This window comes from Bufo gargarizans, chromosome 6 (genome assembly GCF_014858855.1).
Source record: "Bufo gargarizans isolate SCDJY-AF-19 chromosome 6, ASM1485885v1, whole genome shotgun sequence".
Lineage (NCBI taxonomy): Eukaryota > Metazoa > Chordata > Amphibia > Anura > Bufonidae > Bufo > Bufo gargarizans.
This window is the reverse complement of record NC_058085.1, coordinates 364,237,106-364,258,388: the sequence shown is the minus strand read 5'-3', so window position 1 is coordinate 364,258,388 and position 21,283 is coordinate 364,237,106. Positions and strand designations below refer to the sequence as shown.

Genomic DNA, 21,283 nt, shown 5'->3' with positions numbered 1-21,283 from the left:
TCCTCTTCCTCTCCCTCTCCCTCTCTCTCACAGCCTCTCATCTCTCTCATCTTTCTCTTCTTCTACCTCTCTCTTCTCCTTCTTCCTCTCCCTCTCTCTCTCCCTCTTCCTCGTCCTCTTCCTCTCTCTCTCACCTCTTCCTCTGCCCTCTCTCTACCTTGTCCTCTCCCTCTCCCTCTCTCATCTCTCTCCCTCTTCCTCTCTCTTCCTCTCTCTCCCTCTCCCTCTCTCTCTCCCTATTCCTCTCCCTCTCTCTCCCTATTCCTCTCCCTCATCGCTCCCTCTTCCTCTTCCTCTCCCTCTCGCTCCCTCTTCCTCTCTCACGACCTCTCTCTCTCTACTTCCTCTCCCTCTCTCTTCCTCTCCCTCATCCCTCTCTCTCTCTCTTCCTCTCCCATCTCCTCCTCCCTCTCTCTCTTCCTCTCTCTCTCCCTCTCCCTCTCTCTCCCTCTCTCTCTCCCTCTTCCTCTCCCTCGTCCTCTTCCTCTATCTCTCCCTCTTCCTCTCCCTCTCTCTACCTTGTCCTCTCTCTCCCTCTCTCTCTCTCCCTCTCTCTCTTCCTCTCTCTCCCTCTCCCTCTCTCTCCCTCTCTCTCCCTCTCTCTCTCCCTCTTCCTCTCCCTTGTCCTCTTCCTCTATCTCTCCCTCTTCCTCTCCCTCTCTCTACCTTGTCCTCTCTCCCTCTCTCTCTCCCTCTCTCTCCCTATTCCTCTCCCTCTCTCTCCCTATTCCTCCCCCTCTCTCTCCCTCTTCCTCTCTCACGACCTCTCATCTCTCTCGCTCTCTCATTGGCTCTGTCTAGTTCCATGTTGCCTCTCATGTTACTGTTCTCCCTTTCTCTCAGACACGAACAGACTTTTCCTGGGACGGAATTAATGTGAGTCCATCATTACCCTGCCTGTCTCTTCTCTCTCTTCCTCTGCACTCACCGCCTCACTTTCTAATTGCTCAGACTGCCATATTAATAGTAAAGTCACTGCATCTGATAATCCAAAATGTCCATCATACCCAGATAATGCTGAATTAAAGGAACTTTACTGCTTTTAGAGGGCAGAAGCTCTCCACTTCCCCTCAGGCAGTACTCCTCCCCTGACTGCAGGGGGCAGCATTTCATATATAGCTCCACATCTGTCCATGGGTAGTGCCTGGTATTGCATTGAAGTAAATGATGCCAAGTTGCGATACCACACATCCTGTAGACAAGTGTGGCAAATGTGTGTAGCTTTTTCTTTTAGCTGATTGCTGATAGTTTCCTTCTTAGAAACAAGTTTTTTTTTTATGTCAACCACTAACCCAAAAATTGAACGGTCCGAGTTGCTATGGGCTGTATCTTTAATCCTAGAGTAAAGCCAACTCCTTACATTACTTGCTCTGTACAGTAAATTAACCAGCACTCACTGACCCTGGCCTTTTTCTCAGCTATGATTCTTCTTGCTGATGGTTTCCATCATCAAAAACATTTTTTTCCCCATAGGCAACATTGATTGTGATGATGACTTGATAACATCTTCTCAGAACTCATGTATGTGTCATCACAATGTCTAGAATGCAAAAGTCAAATTTTTGAGTTAAAGGGGTTGTCCAGGATTAGAGAGCAAGACTGCTTCCTTTTAAAAACCGACCCTCTTCAGGTTGTGTGTGGTATTGCAGCTCAGCCTCATTCAATAGGGCTGGGCTGCAATACCAGACATAACCCACGGACAGGCATGTTTTTCTTATCCTGGACAACCCTTTTAAGATGGACATGTGCATTTTTTCTTAAGATCCAAGGATGATGTGATATCATATATAAATGTCTGATTGAGGAGGGCTGACTGCTGGGATCTTCAATGATCACCAGAATGGGGCACCCAGTCCCACCATTGGGGTCTATGGGACATACTGGAAGCGATTGGTCGGACCTCCACTCATCTGACATCCCAATGGACATACCATAAATAATTCTCATCTGAAAACCTTATAATAATGACGCTTAGGAGAATCTGCACCATGTCCGTCCACCATTAGCATGCACCCACCCCCTTTACTCTCTATTTCCGCACTTTATCACTTTCTCTCTTTCACTGTCGAGATTTCGTAGACACTCATTGGTCTCTGTAGCCACTGCTCTTGGTTCTGAAGCTGTCTCCTGACTGTCTCTCGATCCTGTCCTGTCTCTCTCAATATGTACGACTCTCTCCTTCCCTGAGTGATTATCTCCTCTCTCTCTTATAATCTGTCTGCCAGCTATCAATGGAAGACACAACCTCGATCCTTCCTCGATTGAAGAGACACTCTAATGCGTATGGAATTGGTGCTCTCGCCAAATCCTCTGTCAAAGGTACTGGATATTCGGAGATGGTCCTGGCCCGGGCCTGGGCCACCCTTCTGTCTAGGCCGTTGAGTCAACGTAATAACCCTCTTCCCCTTCTCTCGTACCGCAGGTATCTCTCGATCGATGAAGGATCACGTGACCAAGCCTACAGCTCTTGGCTCAGGACGTGTTGCTCATATGATAGAATGGCAAAGTTGGGCTCAACCACCGCCTCCGGCCAATAAATGCCCTCAAATGGACAGCGACGCTTACTCCGACTTGAGTGATGGTGAGAAGGAGGCAAGGTTTCTGGCAGGTGCGTATGGTATCAAATATAGTCAGATAATGATGGAAATTGAATGTATAACCCTAAATCTAACAAATGTATTCTTAATTGATTTGTCCAGGAATAGAAAAGCATGGGCAGGGAGCACTTGAGGAGCCTGATCGCAAGATGGTAGTGGTAGTGGTTCTGACTATAGGATGTGTCACAGTGGTTTCCCTCAGGTCATTGCTCACTAGGGTCGGTACAGTGAGAGGAGGGTGCCTTTCTTCCCTCAGGGCACTCCCTGTAGTTGGGGCTCTTGCCTGATGGTAGTTGGGGTGCCCATGATATTAGGTGTTTGGATGGCTGCAAGGCAGAAGACGTAGTAGTGCAATGGCCAGGGTATGGTGTGATAGGAGTCAGGAAATCAGGCCAGTGGTAAAAGAATAAATGTCTCTTTTTACTTGACTGCAAAATAGGAGTTGTAGTATGTCCAAAAATAATCTGTACACAGTGCAATTTCTTTCCGAAGATAATATAGTATAGTATAAGGTTAGCAATGTGGCTGATAATAGCACTCTTGGTATGCAGTTTTGCTAAAGTCTCTCTCACTAGAATCTCTGGCTGGTACTGTAACTGTAATCTGGCAATTATGGGTTATAAAGTCCACTGCAGGATACAGATTTTTAGAGACACGTCTGGCCAGGACATGGTCAAGTGTGAAGGGTGTCTTAACTGTAATCCCTCACAAGCAGCAAAGTCTGTAATAGTTGTAGTCGCAGGTTACCTTGCTGACTTTTGTGGCTTGGTCATGCAGATTGTAAGTTCCTTCTTTCTCTCTTTCTTGCTGTAGCAGAAGCAGTAACTTTCACAGAGATCTGTTAGTCTCTGAATCCTGAGGCCTAAGGCTACTTTCACACTAGCATTTTTGCTGGATCCGGCAGGGCTCAGCAAAAACACTTCCGTTACTCATAATACAGCCATCTGCAGCCACAGATGGCCGCAGCGCTCATTAGAGCACCCTGTGATCTCTTTAAACACCTGATGGAGGGGATGGTTTCCTGACATTTACAGACTTTGCCTTTGTTATATGCAGTTGACTGGATATAATACAGCTGGTGCTTAGGATTGTGCTGGGACTTTTTGCCGTGCTAGAGGCAGACAGAGCTATCCCCCTAAGTTTCTGGTCACAGACCTTTATATATCATTTTTGCAGGGGTAAGTTATCATGAGGGGAACTTTTGTAGTCAGACTTTGTTGAGTGTGTACTGCTATAATCTGTGCCAAATTTATCAAACATTGAATGTTGTGTGATACAGTGGGGTGCAAAAGTTTGGGCAACCTTGTTAATCGTCATGATTTTCCTGTATAAATCGTTGGTTGTTACGATAAAAAATGTCAGCTAAATCTATCATATAGGAGACACACACAGTGATATTTGAGAAGTGAAATGAAGTTTATTGGATTTACAGAAAGTGCTATAATTGTTTAAACAAAATTAGGCAGGTGCAGACATGTGGTCTCTGTTGTTGTCATTTTATTGATTCCAAAACCTTTAGAACTAATTATTGGAACTCAAATTGGCTTGGTCAGCTCAGTGACCCCTGACCTACATACACAGGTGAATCCAATTATGAGAAAGAGTATTTAAGGGGGTCAATTGTAAGTTTCCCTCTTTCAAGGTTTCTCTGAAGAGTAGCAACATGGGGGTCTGAAAACAACTCTCAAATGACCTGAAGACACAGATTGTTCACCATCATGGTTTAGGGGAAGGATACAGAAAGCGGTCTCAGAGATTTCAGCCGTCTGTTTCCACAGTTAGGAACATATTGAGGAAATGGAAGACCACAGGCTCAGCTCAAGTTAAGGCTCGAAGTGGCAGACCAAGAAAAATCTCAGCTAGACAGAAGCGACGAATGGTGAGAACAGTCAGAGTCAACCCACAGACCAGCACCAAAGACCTACAACATCATCTTGCTGCAGATGGAGTAACTGTGCATCGTTCAACCATCCGGCGCACTTTACACAAGGAGATGCTGTATGCGAGAGCGATGCAGAGGAAGCCTTTTCTTGAGGTGGGCTAAAGCACATTTGGACAAGCCAGCTGCATTTTGGAATAAGGTGCTGTGGACTGATGAAACTAAAATTGAGTTATTTGGCCATAACAAGGGGCGTTATGCATGGAGGAAAAAGAACACAGCACTCCATGAAAAACACCTGCTACCTACAGTAAAATATGGTGGTGGTTCCATCATGCTGTGGGGCTGTGTGGCCAGTGCAGGGACTGGGAATCTTGTCAAAGTTGAGGGACGCATGGATTCCACTCAGTATCAGCAGATTCTGGAGACCAATGTCCAGGAATCAGTGACAAAGCTGAAGCTGCGCCGGGGCTGGATCTTTCAACAAGACAACGACCCTAAACACTGCTCAAAATCTACTAAGGCATTTATGCAGAGGAACAAGTACAACATTCTGGATTGGCCTTCTCAGTCCCCAGACCTGAATATAATTGAAAATCTGTGGTGTGACTTAAAGAGAGCTGTCCATGCTCGGAAGCCATCAAACCTGAATGAACTAAAGATGTTTTGTAAAGAGGAATGGTCCAAAATACCTTCAACCAGAATTCAGACTCTCATTGGAACCTACAGGAAGCGTTTAGAGGCTGTAATTTCTGCAAAAGGAGGATCTACTAAATATTGATTTCATTCCTTTTTTGTGGTGCCCAAATTTATGCACCTGCCTAATTTTGTTTAAACAATTATAGCACTTTCTGTAAATCCAATAAACTTCATTTCACTTCTCAAATATCACTGTGTGTGTCTCCTATATGATAGATTTAACTGACAATTTTTTTATCGTAACAACCAACAATTTATACAAATCATGACGATTAACAAGGTTGCCCAAACTTTCGCATCCCACTGTATATTGGATTCATCAGGATATGTCATCAATCTCAGATTGGTGCTCCTACCTCCATAAAAGGGCTCCCAAAGTGAACGGAGAGCAGCCACGCATGTGCGACCACCCTCCGTTCTCCAATATGGGTGTTCCAAAATTTTCCAGCAGCAGTCCCATTGCAATGATAGAGTTTAGGCCATGCATGCACAGTGTGCATTCACTGCCTTGGGACTTGGGGCTGTTTTCAGAATTCCTATAACAGTGGATGGAGAGCACTCTGCACATGTGCAGTGTGCTCTACTTCACGTCGGGGGGCCCCATTTCAGAGATAGGAGCGGATCCCAGAGGTGGGACCTGCACCTATGTGATGGGAATACCCCTTCAACACTTTTGTCTACGTACAGTTGTTGTACACTACTGGAGTAAGATTGCGCTTAACCTCAACTTTCCCACATTCTTTTCAGAAATGGTGAGAGTAACGTAAAATCGCAAACATTTTTACATAAAAATTATAAATTCCCCCTCTGAGCTTTCAAAGCAGGTGGATAAAGCAAATATAAACCATCATTTTCCATTATATTATGCGACATTGTTCTACATTATGTTTTAGTGTATTATATTATACTATACTGTATATTGTATTACTTATATTGCATCACATTAGGCAAAATTACATTACTATATCTCATGTTCTACTGTTATATAGTATATTCCATGGTTTTATGTTACCTTATGCTGTATTTTATTATAATTGTATTACCTTGCTCTAACTTCTATTATGTTATAGTTTATTCTGTTAAACTATTTTAAATTACATTATACCGCATTACAATATTGTATATAGTAATATACAGTGTGTTAGATTGTGCTCTATTGTATTACAATACGTTATACTATATTACATTATGTTTTACTGTATTACACTACTTTACATTCTATTACATTACATTATTACAATTTCATATTGTATACAAAAATTTGTTTGCATTACACGACAATATATTATATTACATTTTACCAAATGATATAGTGTAACATTATACTGCCCTATGCTATGAAGTGTTAAATTACATTACCCTCTATTATATTGTATGCTCTCATCATTAAAACCTCATTTTGGTTTGTTTTATGATGTTTTGGGCATTGTATTATATTGCATTCTATCACACTGTATTAAGTACATGATATCATATTACGGTGCATTATATAATACTGTATTATATGACATACTGTATTATATATACATTATATCATGCTAACATTGTTATTACAGTACACTGAGAACACTGTGAAGTGACAACTCTTTACCTTTCAGTATAGCATATACATTATTTCCGCGCTGCAGAGCGTCCCTCCCTGAGTACGTACATAGGTGCAGAGCTTATTCCAAGTTGTTGTTGCAGATTTTTTCTTCACTCTGAGAAATTTAACACTGAGCAAAGCGAGACGGGGGAGACTAAGTCCATCTCTCTGCAGAAGCTCACACTCAGCAGTCCCATTCTTAGAAAGGGGCTGGACCTCACCGAACTCCTCATACCAGCCATATGGGCTTAACTGCTGGAGAGTGAACATGAAGACGACCTCAGATATTCCAGATGCAAAGATTAGATGTCCGTACATGTGAAGGTACATCCACACCGTCAGGTTTCTGCATGAAGTTTTGGAAGTCAAAACCAGTAGGGAATAAAAAAAAAAAGATATATGTATTGTATTTTACCCGTATGATTTTGACTTCCAACACTACATCTGACTGGCCGTACTGTTAGGGCAAAGACCCCAATGCCGGATGGGCAGTAGATTCCCAATCCAATTAGAAGTAATGAGTACTCATAGAGAAAAAACAACACAGGCATAGAGCTGTGTATCAAGTGATTGTAAACTTTATTTTAAAAAAGCAGAGGTTGATATAGCGATTTTCTGGATCATTTCCAACTGAAGACGTAGTTAAACATTTACATCATTAACTCATTAAAACTACAATCTGAAATGAGCATCTCTTGGCTATACGCCCGAAGCGTCTCCCTAATGCTAAGTGTGGGTGTTAATCACGTACCAGTCTTTCTAGCAATTATAGAAATTCCTTTAGACCAGGTGGTGGGGGCTAGGAGTGACCTTGAGGTTATAGTATCCTTAGCAAAGAAGTTCACAGTTTATAACATAAAATGGCAGTATGAAGTACAACATGGAGGCTGAGGACACAATATGAAGTCTCAACCCTCACAGTACCCCTAGATGGAAGTAGCAAAACACGGTAATATTGGCATCATATTATGGCATCATATGTTTTAGAGAATTGCTTCATCCTCAACCTTCCTATGCCAGCAGGTCTGACCTGTCACAGTATTGCAGCACGTGCTGCATCTGAAAATGCAAAACCCTCCAATATTTATTTATTTTACGCACTTATATAGCACCGACATATTCCACAGCGCTTTACAGACATTAGCATCATGCTGTCCCCAATTGCGCTCACAATGTAAGTTCCCTATCAATATAGTTTTTGAATCTAGATAAGTGAGGAAACCCACGCAAACATGGGGAGAACATGTAAACTCCATGCAGATGTTGTCCTTGGTCACATTCAAACCTAGGACCCCAGCTAACCACTGAGCCACCGTGCTGCCCTGTAGTGCTGGAAGGCTGATAAGGTGATAGAGTGGCCTCCTCTGGATCCATATTATGGACTGGCTTATGTGTTTTCCCTGCATAACAGGTTCCAGCTTCTAGAAAAGACTGCTGTCACTTTAGGATGTTGTTGCAGCCATGAAGATTGTTTATTGTTGGTGTTGCTATTTGGTTATTAATTCTGTTTCACATTGTATTGTGTTATATGGAAGAAGGACCTGTAGTCACATGATCATGCCTGTGCAGGTCCTCAAGTTAGTAATGCTGCTGTGACTGCATTATTTGATGGCTGTGCCTACATTCTATGTGCTCCTTGGAACATCCAGTCTTGCCCTCAAACAGTCCACAGAACCAATGTCCACCACTGCAGCAACCCTAAACCTAATCTATACACACAGACCCCTTTGAAATAATGCCACAGACCTGGAAACGCAGGACTTGCTAATCGCTGCTTTTTACCACCACCACTCTCAGCATCATGTGTCCTCCTCATATGACCTATGAGGAGGCTTTACCATAGCTGGATGCACTCAATCCTTACATGATCAGTGGTTCTCCAGTGCGTATGGCCATGGTCAATCAATATGTAGAGATGGCCTTGCGGTTCGCCTGGCGGTCGTTTTGCGGCGAACTTTGCTCGTTCTCGATTCGACGAACATATGGCGATATTTGCACTCGCCATATTTTTTTGCATTGTGCCGAACTTTGACCCATGACGCATCCATCAGGTGGGACAGGACAGCCAATTGAGATGTTTCAGCAAATGGACATACCCCCAACCTTATAACAGAACCCGCTCTGGCAGACATTTTACATTATGTGTTTTGCCAGTGTAGGGAGAGGTTGCATTTTGGAACAGGGACAGTTAGGGACACCAAACGCTAGCTAATAGGGCCATAAAAGTCCTTTTAAGGACTTATATAGGTGTGCTATCGATAGGTGTGATATAGAGGGGTGTGATATACTTATAATATACTTTCTAACAAATAAATTATATTATAGTGTATTTGTATTGTGCAGCAGTTGTGTGCGGTTCTGCTGCGATACCGCTGCAAGATAGAGGGACAAATGCTATTGGAGTAACTAATTTCAACGAGTGTGATATACCTGTTGCCCCAAAAAAAAACTGCTTGAGGGCTGCCATATACCTTCTTCCACAAAATCCTGATTGAAGGGTACTATATACCTGTTTCCGCCAAATACTGATTGAGGGGTGCTATAGCTATATACCTTCTTCCACCAAATACTGATTGAGGGGTGCCATATACCTGTTTCTTCCAAATACTGATTGAGGGATGCTATATACCTGTTTCTGCCAAATTCTGATTGAGGGGTGCCATATACCTTCTTCCACTAAATACTGATTGAGGGGTGCTATTGCTATAAACCTTCTTCCACCAAATACTGATTCAGGGCTGCAATATACCTTGTTCCACAAATACTGCTCTTCTCTACGGACTTAAGCAGGGGGTAATTTAGAAAATGATGGGCAGAGGAAGAGGCAGACCGTTCCGCAGGGATAGTAGGGGTCGGGCAGGTGCACCAGGCTGGATCCTAAGTGGGAAGTTGAAGAAGGTGAGTGCGATAACTTCAAAGGGCCGACCAGAGTTGGTTGAGTGGCTCACTTAGCTTTCCGCTTCTGCACCCTCCTCATCCTCTGTTTCAGCACCCTCCTCACTCTCTGCTGTGTGCACCCCCAAAGACACCACCACCATAGCCCCTCTACTCGAGTCAGAGGAATTATTTTCCCATCCATTCCTAGACCTTACCGATGTGCAGCCATTCTTACCATCGGATGAGGAAGAGGAGGTAGCAACGGCCGCCACCCAGCGGTCTGATGACAGTACCCAGATCAGCCCAAGGAGGGTGGTACCCGCTGCCTACTCCGAGATCTCTAATGTCAGTGGTGGTGAAGGTGACGATGATGAAGGTGACTGCAAATGTATCTGGAGTGAGACATCCACCATGCAAGTCACATATGGCGCTCCCAGGACGCCGGCATTTGGCTCCGCAGTGTGGGCTTTTTTTTAACATGTCAGCTGCTGATAATAGTGTTGCCATCTGCAGCCTGTGCTGTCAACCCATAAGTCGCGGTAAGCCCGACACTCACCTAGGGACGACTGCCTTAAGAAGGCACCTGGCCTCCCATCACCGAGCCCAATGGGAGCAACACCGTCAGAACCCACAAAGCCACACTCCCGGGGCTCCACCTCCTGCCTCTTCTCCTTCTCCTCTCTCCTTCCACTCCACCTTCCACCGTGTTCATCTAGCACAAGGCAGGTTTCTATGGCCCAAATGTTCGATCATAAAAAAATGATGACACTGGATAACCCTCTTGCCTAATGGCTGACCGCCGGCTTGTCGGAGCTGCTAGCCCGCCAACTACTGCTATATAAATTAGTGGACTCGGAGGCCTTTAGAAAATTTGTGGCCATTGGCACACCGCAATAGAAGGTCCCCAGAAGGAAATATTTCTCCCAGAAGGACATCCCAGAGCTATACGGCCATGTTCAGCGGCAAGTGAATATATCTTTGGCACACAGTGTCGGTGCCAAGATGCATCTGACCACAGACACGTGGTCTAGCAAACATGGCAGGGAAGGTACATAACTTTTACTGCCTACTGGGTGAACCTTCTGACGGCTGTCAAGCATGTAACCCGTGGCACCCTTGTGGATTTTGTGTTACCGCCAAGGATTGCATGCAAGCCTGCCTCTTCTTCTCCTCCTCCATCCTCCGTCTCCTCCTCGGCTGACTCCTCCTTTTCCACTGCTACCGCCTCTTCCACTGCACCCCCCAAGCTCCCCAGAACCTATTCGACGTGCCAGGTGAGACGTCGCCATGCTGCGGCTGTTGTGCCTGGAAGCCAAGAGCCTCACCGGTCCTGCACTGCTTTCAGCTCTGTGGTCACAGGCCGATCAGTGGCTAACCCCGCTCAATTTGACAGTTGGTAAAGTGGTGTGCGACAACGGTGCCAATCTGCTGAGCGCACTGAAACAGGGCAAAATGACACCCGTGCCGTGCATGGCACACGTCCTGAACTTAGTCGTGCAGCAATTTGTTACCAAATACCCCGGGGTCCAGGACGTCTTGCGGCAGGCCAGAAAAATCTCTGCCCATTTTAGAAGATCTTACATGGTCATGGCTCGCCTTGCTGACGTTCAGCGGCGACACTACTTGCCCGTCAGATGTCTGATTTGTGACTGCCCGACGCACTGGCACTCCACCTTGTATATGCTTGATAGGCTGCTCCAGCAGAAACGTGCCGTTAACGACTACTTGTACAAACTCTGCGGCAGAGCAGGTTCTGGGGGGCTTGTATTTTTTTCACCGAGCCAGTGGCTGCTCATGCACGACCCATGCAGACTTCTGCGGCCATTTGATGAGATCACCAAACTGGTCAGTCGCAGCCAGGGCGGCATCAGTGAAATCGTACCTTACACCTTCTTTCTGGAGCGTGCATTGCGTTGTGTCATTGATCAAGCCATCGAGGAGCAGGAAGATGAGATAGTCGCAATGCTGGATGAATTCCCAGGGGGGGCTACTCCATCTGAGACAAGTCATCAGGAGTCTGAGGAGTCAGAGGAGGATTGTGGCTGGGGAGAGAAGGAGCAAGAAGAGGAGGCTTTAAACTTTTCGGGGATCCCTGGTGTTGTCCGTGGCTGGGGGGAGGAGACCGAGGACAACATTCTCCTGGGCGATGAGCAGAAGCCAGGGCGCTCCACCGCTTCTAAATTGTTGCAAGTGGGGGCCTTCATGCTCCAGTGTTTGAAGAAGGACCCCTGTATAAAAAGCATAAAGGTCAAGGACCAGTACTGGGTGGCAACGTACTTAAACCCCCGATACAAACACAAAATGGCAGACTTGTTACCAGCATCACAGAGGGCTGTCAGAATGCAGCATTTCCAGGCCTTGCTGCCAGAGATGCTGCATTCTGCTGTTGCGGGCACTGGCAGAGGAATTTCCACCTACAGCGAAACAGATGCGGGTACCAATCCTACCGCGCCTGCAAGAAGAGGGCGGTTTGAAGATGTGTTGGTCACTTCGGATGTGAGAACGTTCTTGCAGCCAACCCATCGACAGCTGCCCTCTGGATCCAGCCACAGGGAACGCCTAGACCGACTGGTGTCTGACTACATCGGGTTAATGGCCGATGTGGACGCTCTGAGAAGCGAGGAACCCCTGGACTACTGGGTGTGCAGGCTTGACCTGTGGCCAGAGCTGGCACAATTTGCCATGGAACTGTTGACTTTCCCCTCTTCGAGTGTCCTGTCCGAAAGGACGTTCAGCGCAGCAGGGGGGATTATGACCGATAAGCGCACTCGCCTAGCTCACGGCAGTGTGGATTACCTCACATTTTTAAAAAGGAATGAGGCATGGATTTCGCAGGAATTCAACACCTGTGATGACCACGTGGTCCTTGCCTTATGTATATTGAACGGCATAAAAGGACTTTTATTTCAGGTGAATGCCTAATTTTTGGGGTCTGTACTGGCCAACAGTTACATATTTATCATGTGACAGCCTAATGTACCTCCAGCCACAGAATCCAAAGTTCTTTGCCGTCAGATGAATGCTTATTGCTAATTTTTGGGGCCTGTACTGGCCGACAGTGATTTTTTTTATCTCTAGCCACATCCAGTCACACCCCTGTCTCACTCCTCTGCCTCTCATTATGGTGGCGTATGAACCGCATTCACCATAAGGACCTTTTAATGTCACAGGGTCATGTGACTCTGTACTGTGCCCCTCACCCTGTACTGTGCCACCTTATACCCTGCATTGTGCCCTTTTACCATACCCTGTGCAGTGCCCCTAGTCATTCCCTATATTGTGCCCTCTCATACCCTTTTTTCCGGTTACGGTATGGCGGTGTTATCCGGTCACTGTACATGAGGTGTTATCCGGTCAATGTATGGCGGTGGTATCCAATATCTGGATGGCCATAACTGTATCCCTTTCCCTGCCCACGCTATCCTTTTTTAGACCTGGCATAAACGGGAAAAATATGCAGATTGCGGTGCTAAGGACCTTTGCGCCACAATCTGTGTCAGAAATATGCCTAACATAGATGTGTTTCTATATAATAATTGATCACCTTATCGTATTATTATTCAGGGGTAGGGCTAATATCTTTATATTATATAGATTCTAGCGTATTATACTGTGCCCTGTATTTCCCAGTAGAAAATGATCCTTGGGAAGCACATCCTCATCCCTGACCACCAGGACCAGGTAGCGCTCTGTCAGTACATGGCGGCCTCCCCTCTCCGCCACGCTGCTCCGCTGTGTACTGGTGCTTATTCTGACACTAGGGCTGGGTTCACATCCTATTTTTGCCATCCATTTAATGCATACCAAAAATGTATACATTAATAACAGATGCCTCAGACTGATGCCGTACAGTGGCGTCCGGTCACCATACAATCCTCAGACTGATGCCGTACAGTGGCGTCCGGTCACCATACAATCCTCAGACTGATGCCGTACAGTGGCGTCCGGTCACCATACAATCCTCAGACTGATGCCGTACAGTGGCGTCCGGTCACCATACAATCCTCAGACTGATGGCGTGCAGTGGCGTCCGGTCACCATACAATCCTCAGACTGATGCCGTACAGTGGCATCTGTTCAGCATAGAGTTCCATGGTAGAAAAAAAAATTACGTTAACGTATGCATTTGTTTAATGGACTCTCCAGGATACTGCAGACTTGTATGGGAAAGCTGTGGGTTAAACTCAGGCATTATATGCCATCACCATCACACCGGACCATAATGTGAGTCTCCCCTCCTACAGGCATAACTATAAGGGGTGCCAGTCAGCAGGTGCACCCAAACCCCAGTGCCTGCTGGGCTCTTAGTCCCATTTGAGATATCTCATATGATATGTGGGGGCCCAGTTCCAGATTTTGCAGACCTGATCTTGCAGAAGTCTATCACCAATGGTGAGTTGCATTTTCTGGAAGTCTCCTTCATTAATATCCATTACATTTCGTGACATGTATTTTCCTTGCGGCACGTCACTAAGTCCGGAGTTTCCAGATTCTCTCCTCGCTGCAGATCAAGAGGCTACAACATTGCAAAGTAAATTAAATTCCACCTACAGAAAGTTGCAATCAGCAAAGGAATAATTTTCCCTCCTGGAACAATCCGTCTCCTGACCAGGGCAGCAATTAGGGGCATTAATTGGTGCTTTGGATGTATATTTCAGTGTATTGTTCTTGTGCAGATGGACAGTTCTGGGGGGACAAGGGGCAGTGGATTTGGTTTTATAAGGTCCAAAGTACTGAAAAGACACCTGCCGGGGCTGTGATTGCTCTGTTTTTTTGTATATCATACACTGAGCAGGGCGACTTGGGGACATGCAGTCCGAGCGATAATAGGAACCCAGCAGAACATGGACCATGAGTGTGAATGTCCATGACTATAACATATATATATAAAATGTTATATAATGATATAGTATAATTAAATGAACTGCCATTCTGCATCTAAAGACAAAAATACTTACAATATACCGCTGTCACCATTACTTAGTTGCCCCCCATATTTCAGTGCAAGTAGCTGAATGTTGGAGAATGTGATCTGATTGACACCTTCACTTTCAGGTTCTGTTGATGCCACAGTCCTGTGTTGGGAAATAAAGGCACACAGCCGAAAGCACTACATACGTTGGTTTGATCTGTGTATGTGCTGGCATGTGTTACACAGCTTATATCTGTGTGCAGCAGAATACACAGATGACATTTTGTAGTGTTTTAGGCTGTGTTCAGGGATATCCTAACACAGCGCTATGGCATAGCAGGATCTGACCCCAGAGCAGACACAACAGCAGCAATGCCTATGAAACTATAATCCCGCATGCATTTATTAACCTCAAATAAACTGCCAGATATGGCATATGATAATATGCAATCCACTAGAAGTGTATATTCAGGTACAGGCTGTGTTCAGTTCTCTCCTGGCTCAGCGTGTGGCATAACAGGACCTGATGCCAGACTGCACACAACATCAGCAATGTCTATAAAACTCTAATCATACATGTATTACTTTCCAACAACAACTAGATGTGGCCTTATATATAATGTGCAATAAATTTGAAGTGTATATTCAGGTACAGGCTGTGTTCAGTTCTCTCCCGGCATAGGACCTGATGCCAGTCTCCCAGACTACACACAACAGTAGCAAATGTCTATGAAATTCTAATCATACATTTATTACTTTCCAACAACTAGATGTGGCCTTATATATAATGTGCAATAAATTAGAAGTGTATATTCAGGTACAGGCTGTGTTCAGTTCTCTCCTGGCAGAGCACTGTGGCATAACAGGACCTGATGCCAGACCACACACAACAGCAGCAATGTCTATGAAATCCTAATCAGACATGTATTACTTTCAGATAAACAACCAGATGTGGCATAATATATAATGTGCAATCGATTTGAAGTGTATATTCATGTACAGGCTGTGTTTAGTTCTCTCCCTGCACAGGACCTGATACCAGACCACACACAACAGCAGCAATGTCTATAAAATCCTAGTCGTGCATGTATTACCCTCAGCTAAAGAGACAGACGTGGCATCATATATACTGTGCAATCCACTTGAAGTGTACATTTAGGTACAGGCTGTGTTCTCCCTCCACAGCACTGTGGCGTAACAGGACCTGATGCCAGACCACACACAACAGCAGCAATGCCTATGAAATCCTAATCAAACATTTATTACCCTCTGATCAAAAACCGTATGTGACATTACATAATCTGCATTCCCCTCAAAGTGTATATTTAGGTACAGGCTGTGTTCAGTTCTCTCCCGACAGGGGACTTGATGCCAGACCACACACAACAGCAGCATTGCCTATATAATCCTAATCAAACATTTATTACCCTTTGATCAAAACCGTATGTGACATTATATAATCTGCAATCCCCTCAAAGTGTATATTCAGGTACAGGCTGTGTTTAGTTCTTCCCGCCACACCACTGTGGCATTACGGTATTCCCAGTCTCCACAATGGAAAAAGCTTTCGGTTTCCTGACTTCTTAGTCCTGCAGGCTTTTGCTGCTGTTCCATGCATTTCATTTCATGTTTCTTTTTTCCCCTCAAGGTGTTATGCAGCAATTTGCTATTTCTGAGGCAACGCTAATGGCCTGGTCATCTATGGATGGAGAAGAAGAAAGCGTCAATTCCAACCAGGAAAGACAAAGTGAAACTTATCAGGAGTTGCTGGAGAACCAGGGTAAAAGTCTACATTATCCATTTATAGGATTCAGGAGAATCCAGAGCAGTGACCCGAAAGCCAGATATGATATTACTGGGAGACATGGGAAGAGGGTTGGCAAAATTTTTGCTAAAATAGGCAGCTTGCTCAGGCCTGATGCCCTGTCAATTCTGGATCAGGCATGGAATTTTGTGACCTAAATTAACTGACAATTGTAAGACAGTCCTTTGGATGGAAGGGAAAGGAGCCAAACAGAAATTAGAAAAAAGTTCCAAAAACAAAAGCACAAATAACAGCACCATGCAGTCTCCAAATAATACTACCGTACAATACCCAAAGGTAGAGGTAAAGTATATAGTGCTCCAATAAATATGCAATACTGTTCACAAAAAACCATTTTAAGGTCCAAGCCAAGCATTAGAGAAGGGTAGTTCAACTACTGTGGACCATCTTGAGGATGGTGAGGGAGACTTTGGGACAACCCTGATTTTTGAAACTATAAAGCATAGGGTTTTTTCTTAATATTGGTTTGAGGAGGATAAAACTCTAAAGGGGTTAGAGTGATATAGGATGTCCTCTTGTTATTATGAGCTGGTAAAGTAAAGCAGACTGATATCCATGTTTAATGTCTTCTTTATGTCTTCCCTGTCCTGTCCTTCTATGTTTCCTATGAATTTTCTCCTCTCCTGTATAGACAACCTTGCACAGACACACTCTGACTGCTGGCCACATTCATACGTGTCACAAGGACTCTATTGCCTGGGCTCCTCTGAAGCATGGGCCAGCAGTGAGCATTCGCTGACGGTATCCCCAGCACCAACAGGGGTTCTAACCACAAATCCTGGACCTGACTTTGAAGAAAGACAGCTTGAAAACATATGTGAGATTGCCCCCCAGTTACTGCACTCTAAAATGTCCCCTTCAGAAGAAGACGATGTCGTTTGCCATGACTTGCAGTCTCTTTCTCCGCCGCGTGAGGAATACGAGAGCCCTCCACACAGCCGGAAGGTATCAGATGTTGCGACATCAGGGGTGCAGTCTGGAGAGGAAGAAGAGGAAAGAGAAGTGGAAAACTGGGTCACTGAGGGGATCTAGAAGAAGGAAATGATTGAGAGCATGGCCGTGTGAGAGACTGATAGTGTAAGCTGGCTTCTGGGTCGGGTCATTTATCAACACTCCCCTAAGCTGAACGGCAGCTAGGAGGAGCATATAGTCCACCAGGACAACAATAATTTGCTGCTGCTTCTTCCAACCTTTTTGCACTCAGTTACATGAAATGCACCCAGTCTGTATTGCAACACCTCAGGTTGTCAACATCATTTTGATACATGTTACCTATGTCCCCTTCCTACAAATTTTTCAGACCAATACCCTGTAGGCCCATAATTTTAGATTTTCCTACCCTTTATGCTGTCCCAGTACCATTCAGAGTAATTTGCACAATGGGCCACCCCATTATTATTTTTTTTTACTTTTTGGAACTATGACAGAAACCACTGTTTACCTATTTTCCTTCCATAATCATTTTTTTAAATATTTGCACCTATAAAATCCTAATTATGCAATTATTAGCCAGATGTGGCCATACGTAGTCCACAATCGCCTCAGTGTGTAGTCAGTTTTAGGCTGTGTTCAGTGATCTCCCACCATGACAGGACCTGTAAGCAGAGCACATGTAATGAAGTCACCGCTACCTTATTTACTTATGCTTCTTCATACGGGAACCATGGTCTCCACTGTCTTCATATAACATCCTAATAATGTAATTAGCTAACAGCCTGAGGTGCCCATATGTAGTCCATAGTACCCTTCAGAGCAATATAGGCTCCACATATGCACAATGGGGAAGTTTTTGTAACTCTTTTGGGCTTGAAATGTACGTATGAGGAGCAAAACAACAGCATCATACCTAACGAAGGAAAAACTCCAAATGCTTTCAAAGGGATCCCTTTCTCTAATGATGTTTTTTTCTTGCTCCGGGATCCATTGGGTTAAGGCTGTCGCATTAATCCATGGATTTTCCCCAAAAAAGTACTTTTTCATGCTTAAATAAGATGATGGCACTTTACTGCCCTCTTTAGGCAGCAAATTGATTTGATAAATGACCCGCACCCCAAGAGAATGTGAAACGCAGGACATCAAGGATTTAAAAAACAGCAACTTAAATGTGTAAAAAGAGATACAGGCTGTCTGTCTGCCCTACCACCACTGCAAAAATGTCTTCCCATGTTGTCCAAGAGCTGAGGACCATCTTCCACCCCCCCATAGTCATCTGTGATAAACAAGTCAAAGATACAAAGAAGTTCCTATCGTGCCCTCTCCCGAAGTTTGCATATCTCACAGAGAGACAGTCTGAGTTGGTGGAAAGACTGCTCGGTTTGGGGAGGTCTCGCATGCCTTAAAGTGACCTCCTTAAAACATCCGTAAAATCATTGCCAAACCCCAAAAACTTATATCTGCATTCCTGCCAAAGACCCCAGAGCATTGCTTCAATAACCCTATTTCCTGCCAAAATTCATAAGGGCATTGTACTTCATCCTCTTGCCAACTATTCCCATGGCAACTTTAAAAAATATACATAATGGGCATTTTACTGCATCCATGTTTTTTAAATGTATTTGTCTCATTTTCTGTCTTGATGGCAAAATTCATTTACAGAATTGGGTCATTAGACCCATGTTTGCTGAGCACTGCTCTGATGACACAGTTCTGGAAAGACTGCTTACAGTTTACTAATGTATTCACCCTTTTGGCAAAGATCTGCAGAGCATCTTGGCACTAGCTTCTTGTCCTTGACCCAGGAACCCATCTTATAATGATACTTCTAAGTTTACTCATTGTAATAGCCTTTTTACCCTTGTTCTTTGTATATCTGCAGATATAACCTGTGGTGGCTTCATCATAGGGACAATTGTACCTGTAGTTTTTAAATCAATTGGTTGTCCTCATTATTGATTGTCTGCCCATACAGGTTGTATTGGGCTCTTAACTTTTGGTCTACAGACAGTGGTTGTGGTGCCTTCTTTGCCTTTGCTCTATAGAAACAGTTCTTGTGGTCTACCAGCAAAGTTTAGTTGTCCTGTTTACCTACAGTCCGAAGACGTAGACTGTGGTTGTACCTTTGCCTGCAGATATAACCATGAGTCAACAGTCTCATAATTTTTAGACACAGATTTCACTGACCTTTTTTGCTTTTGTCAAGGTGACAAAGACAAAAGGTGGGGATCACCTACTTTCCTGTAATTTCAGGTTAAATTTTAGTTGACCTCTTTATCTACAGTCTACGTATACAGATTGGGTGGCTTCTTCAGTCCACAGATTCAGGTTTAGGTCACCTCTTTAACTTAAGTCTACAGATACAAGTTGGGATGTCCTATTTAGCTTCAGTCTACAGACAAAGGTTGAGGTGACCTATTAATCTTCTGTCCACAGTTTCAGTTATTGAGTGACCTCTTCATCTTCTGTCTACAGATACAGGTTAGGGTAACCTCCTGTTTCTAAGTCTACAGACAAACATTGGGGTAACCTCTTCTTTTTCAGTATAAGGATACAGGTTGAGGCGACTTCTTTATTTTCTGTCTAGAGATACAGGTTGTGGTGTCCTCTTTATTTTCAATCTAAAAAGGTTGGGTGACCTCTTGGAGTAACCTCTTCTTTTTAAGTCTTAAGATGCAAGTTGCAGTGGCCGATTTATCTTTTTTTTTACAGATTCTGGTTGAGGTGTACGCTTTATTTTCTGTCAACAGATTCAGTTTGGGGAGGGGAACCTCTTTATATCCTGCCTACAGATACATCTTGGTGGTGACCTACAGATACAGGTTGGGGTGACCTCTTTATCTTCAGTCTAGAAAGGTGGGTGACCTCTTCATCTTCTATCTACAGACCAGGTTAGGGTGGTCTCTTCCTTTTTCAGTCTGCACACAATGGTTGGGGTGATCGCTTTATCGTCTGCTTACAGATAACAGTTGGGGTAACCTCTTTTTCAGTCTATAGATACAGGTTAGGGGGACCTCTTTATCTCCAGTCTACAAAGGTGGGGTGACCTCTTCATCTTCTGTCTACAGACACAGGTTAGGGGGACCTCTTTTTTTTCAGTCTACAGACAAAGGTTGGGGTGACCGCCTTATCTTCTGTCTACAGATACAGGTTGGGTTTATCTAGCTTTATCTAAACAGTACTGGAGATATGAGCATGAATGTTTTTGAGTCATCAGACAAGCCAGACATCGTCCTTGAAACTTAATGACTGATAAAAGGCACATGGATCTGTATAACTATTTACTCACCCTGAGCAATCTTCTATGAAGTTTTAAGTCTTGTGCAAAATGTTGGCCTTTAATGTCTGTGTAGTTGAGGTTATCGTATGTCCCTCTGTCAAGACTGTGGCCTTCATATGTCTGTACATTTTATGACCCAAGTTACTATCTTGTAAAGTTTTAATGTCCAGCAATATGTCTGTGTCTGTATAAAAAATTTTTTTTAAGTAACTAACTGTCTGATAATTTTAAAAAATTGAACATTTGTACAGCAATGTTTTTGATTTCTATCTATGAAACTTGGTAGTGAATGATTTTACTACGTTTTTCTTTACTTTTGTTTTCTTTCTCCTAAGGGAATTTGGGGGGGGGGGGGGGGGGGAGTAACTGTTATCTTAAACTTTTAATTAAAGGGGTCATCCAGTTCAGACAACCCATTCCCTAATACCAAATAACCCATTCTCAGTTAATAAAGGAGTGCCCCCCATTTGGGATCCTTATCTATTAGTGGGGAACAGCAAACCCTAGCAGCTCTTGGAGGACCCACCATGTCCAAGCATTACACTGACCTCCCATTCATTTCAGTGAGGAGTCCAGCAGTAGGACACTATATAATGAGCTAATTTTTAAGGGACTCTTCTAACTATGGTGGAGAAGCCCTTTAAATAGGCCGAAACATGATCACACTAGACAAGAAGAGAATTAAATACTGTAGAA

At 44.2% G+C, this 21,283-nt stretch overlaps 1 protein-coding gene across 1 annotated transcript; it reads left to right on the top strand.

The window, feature by feature from the left end:
- Nucleotides 1–820: 820 nt before the first annotated feature.
- FAM131B (family with sequence similarity 131 member B) lies at nucleotides 821–17,751 on the top strand. Its single transcript, XM_044298653.1, has 5 exons — nucleotides 821–876; nucleotides 2,226–2,319; nucleotides 2,423–2,608; nucleotides 16,198–16,329; nucleotides 17,006–17,751. Exons 2-5 carry the CDS (start codon nucleotides 2,232–2,234, stop codon nucleotides 17,404–17,406), a joined length of 807 nt encoding a protein of 268 aa, XP_044154588.1. The 5' UTR covers nucleotides 821–876; nucleotides 2,226–2,231; the 3' UTR covers nucleotides 17,407–17,751.
- The last annotated feature ends 3,532 nt before the right edge of the window (nucleotides 17,752–21,283 follow it).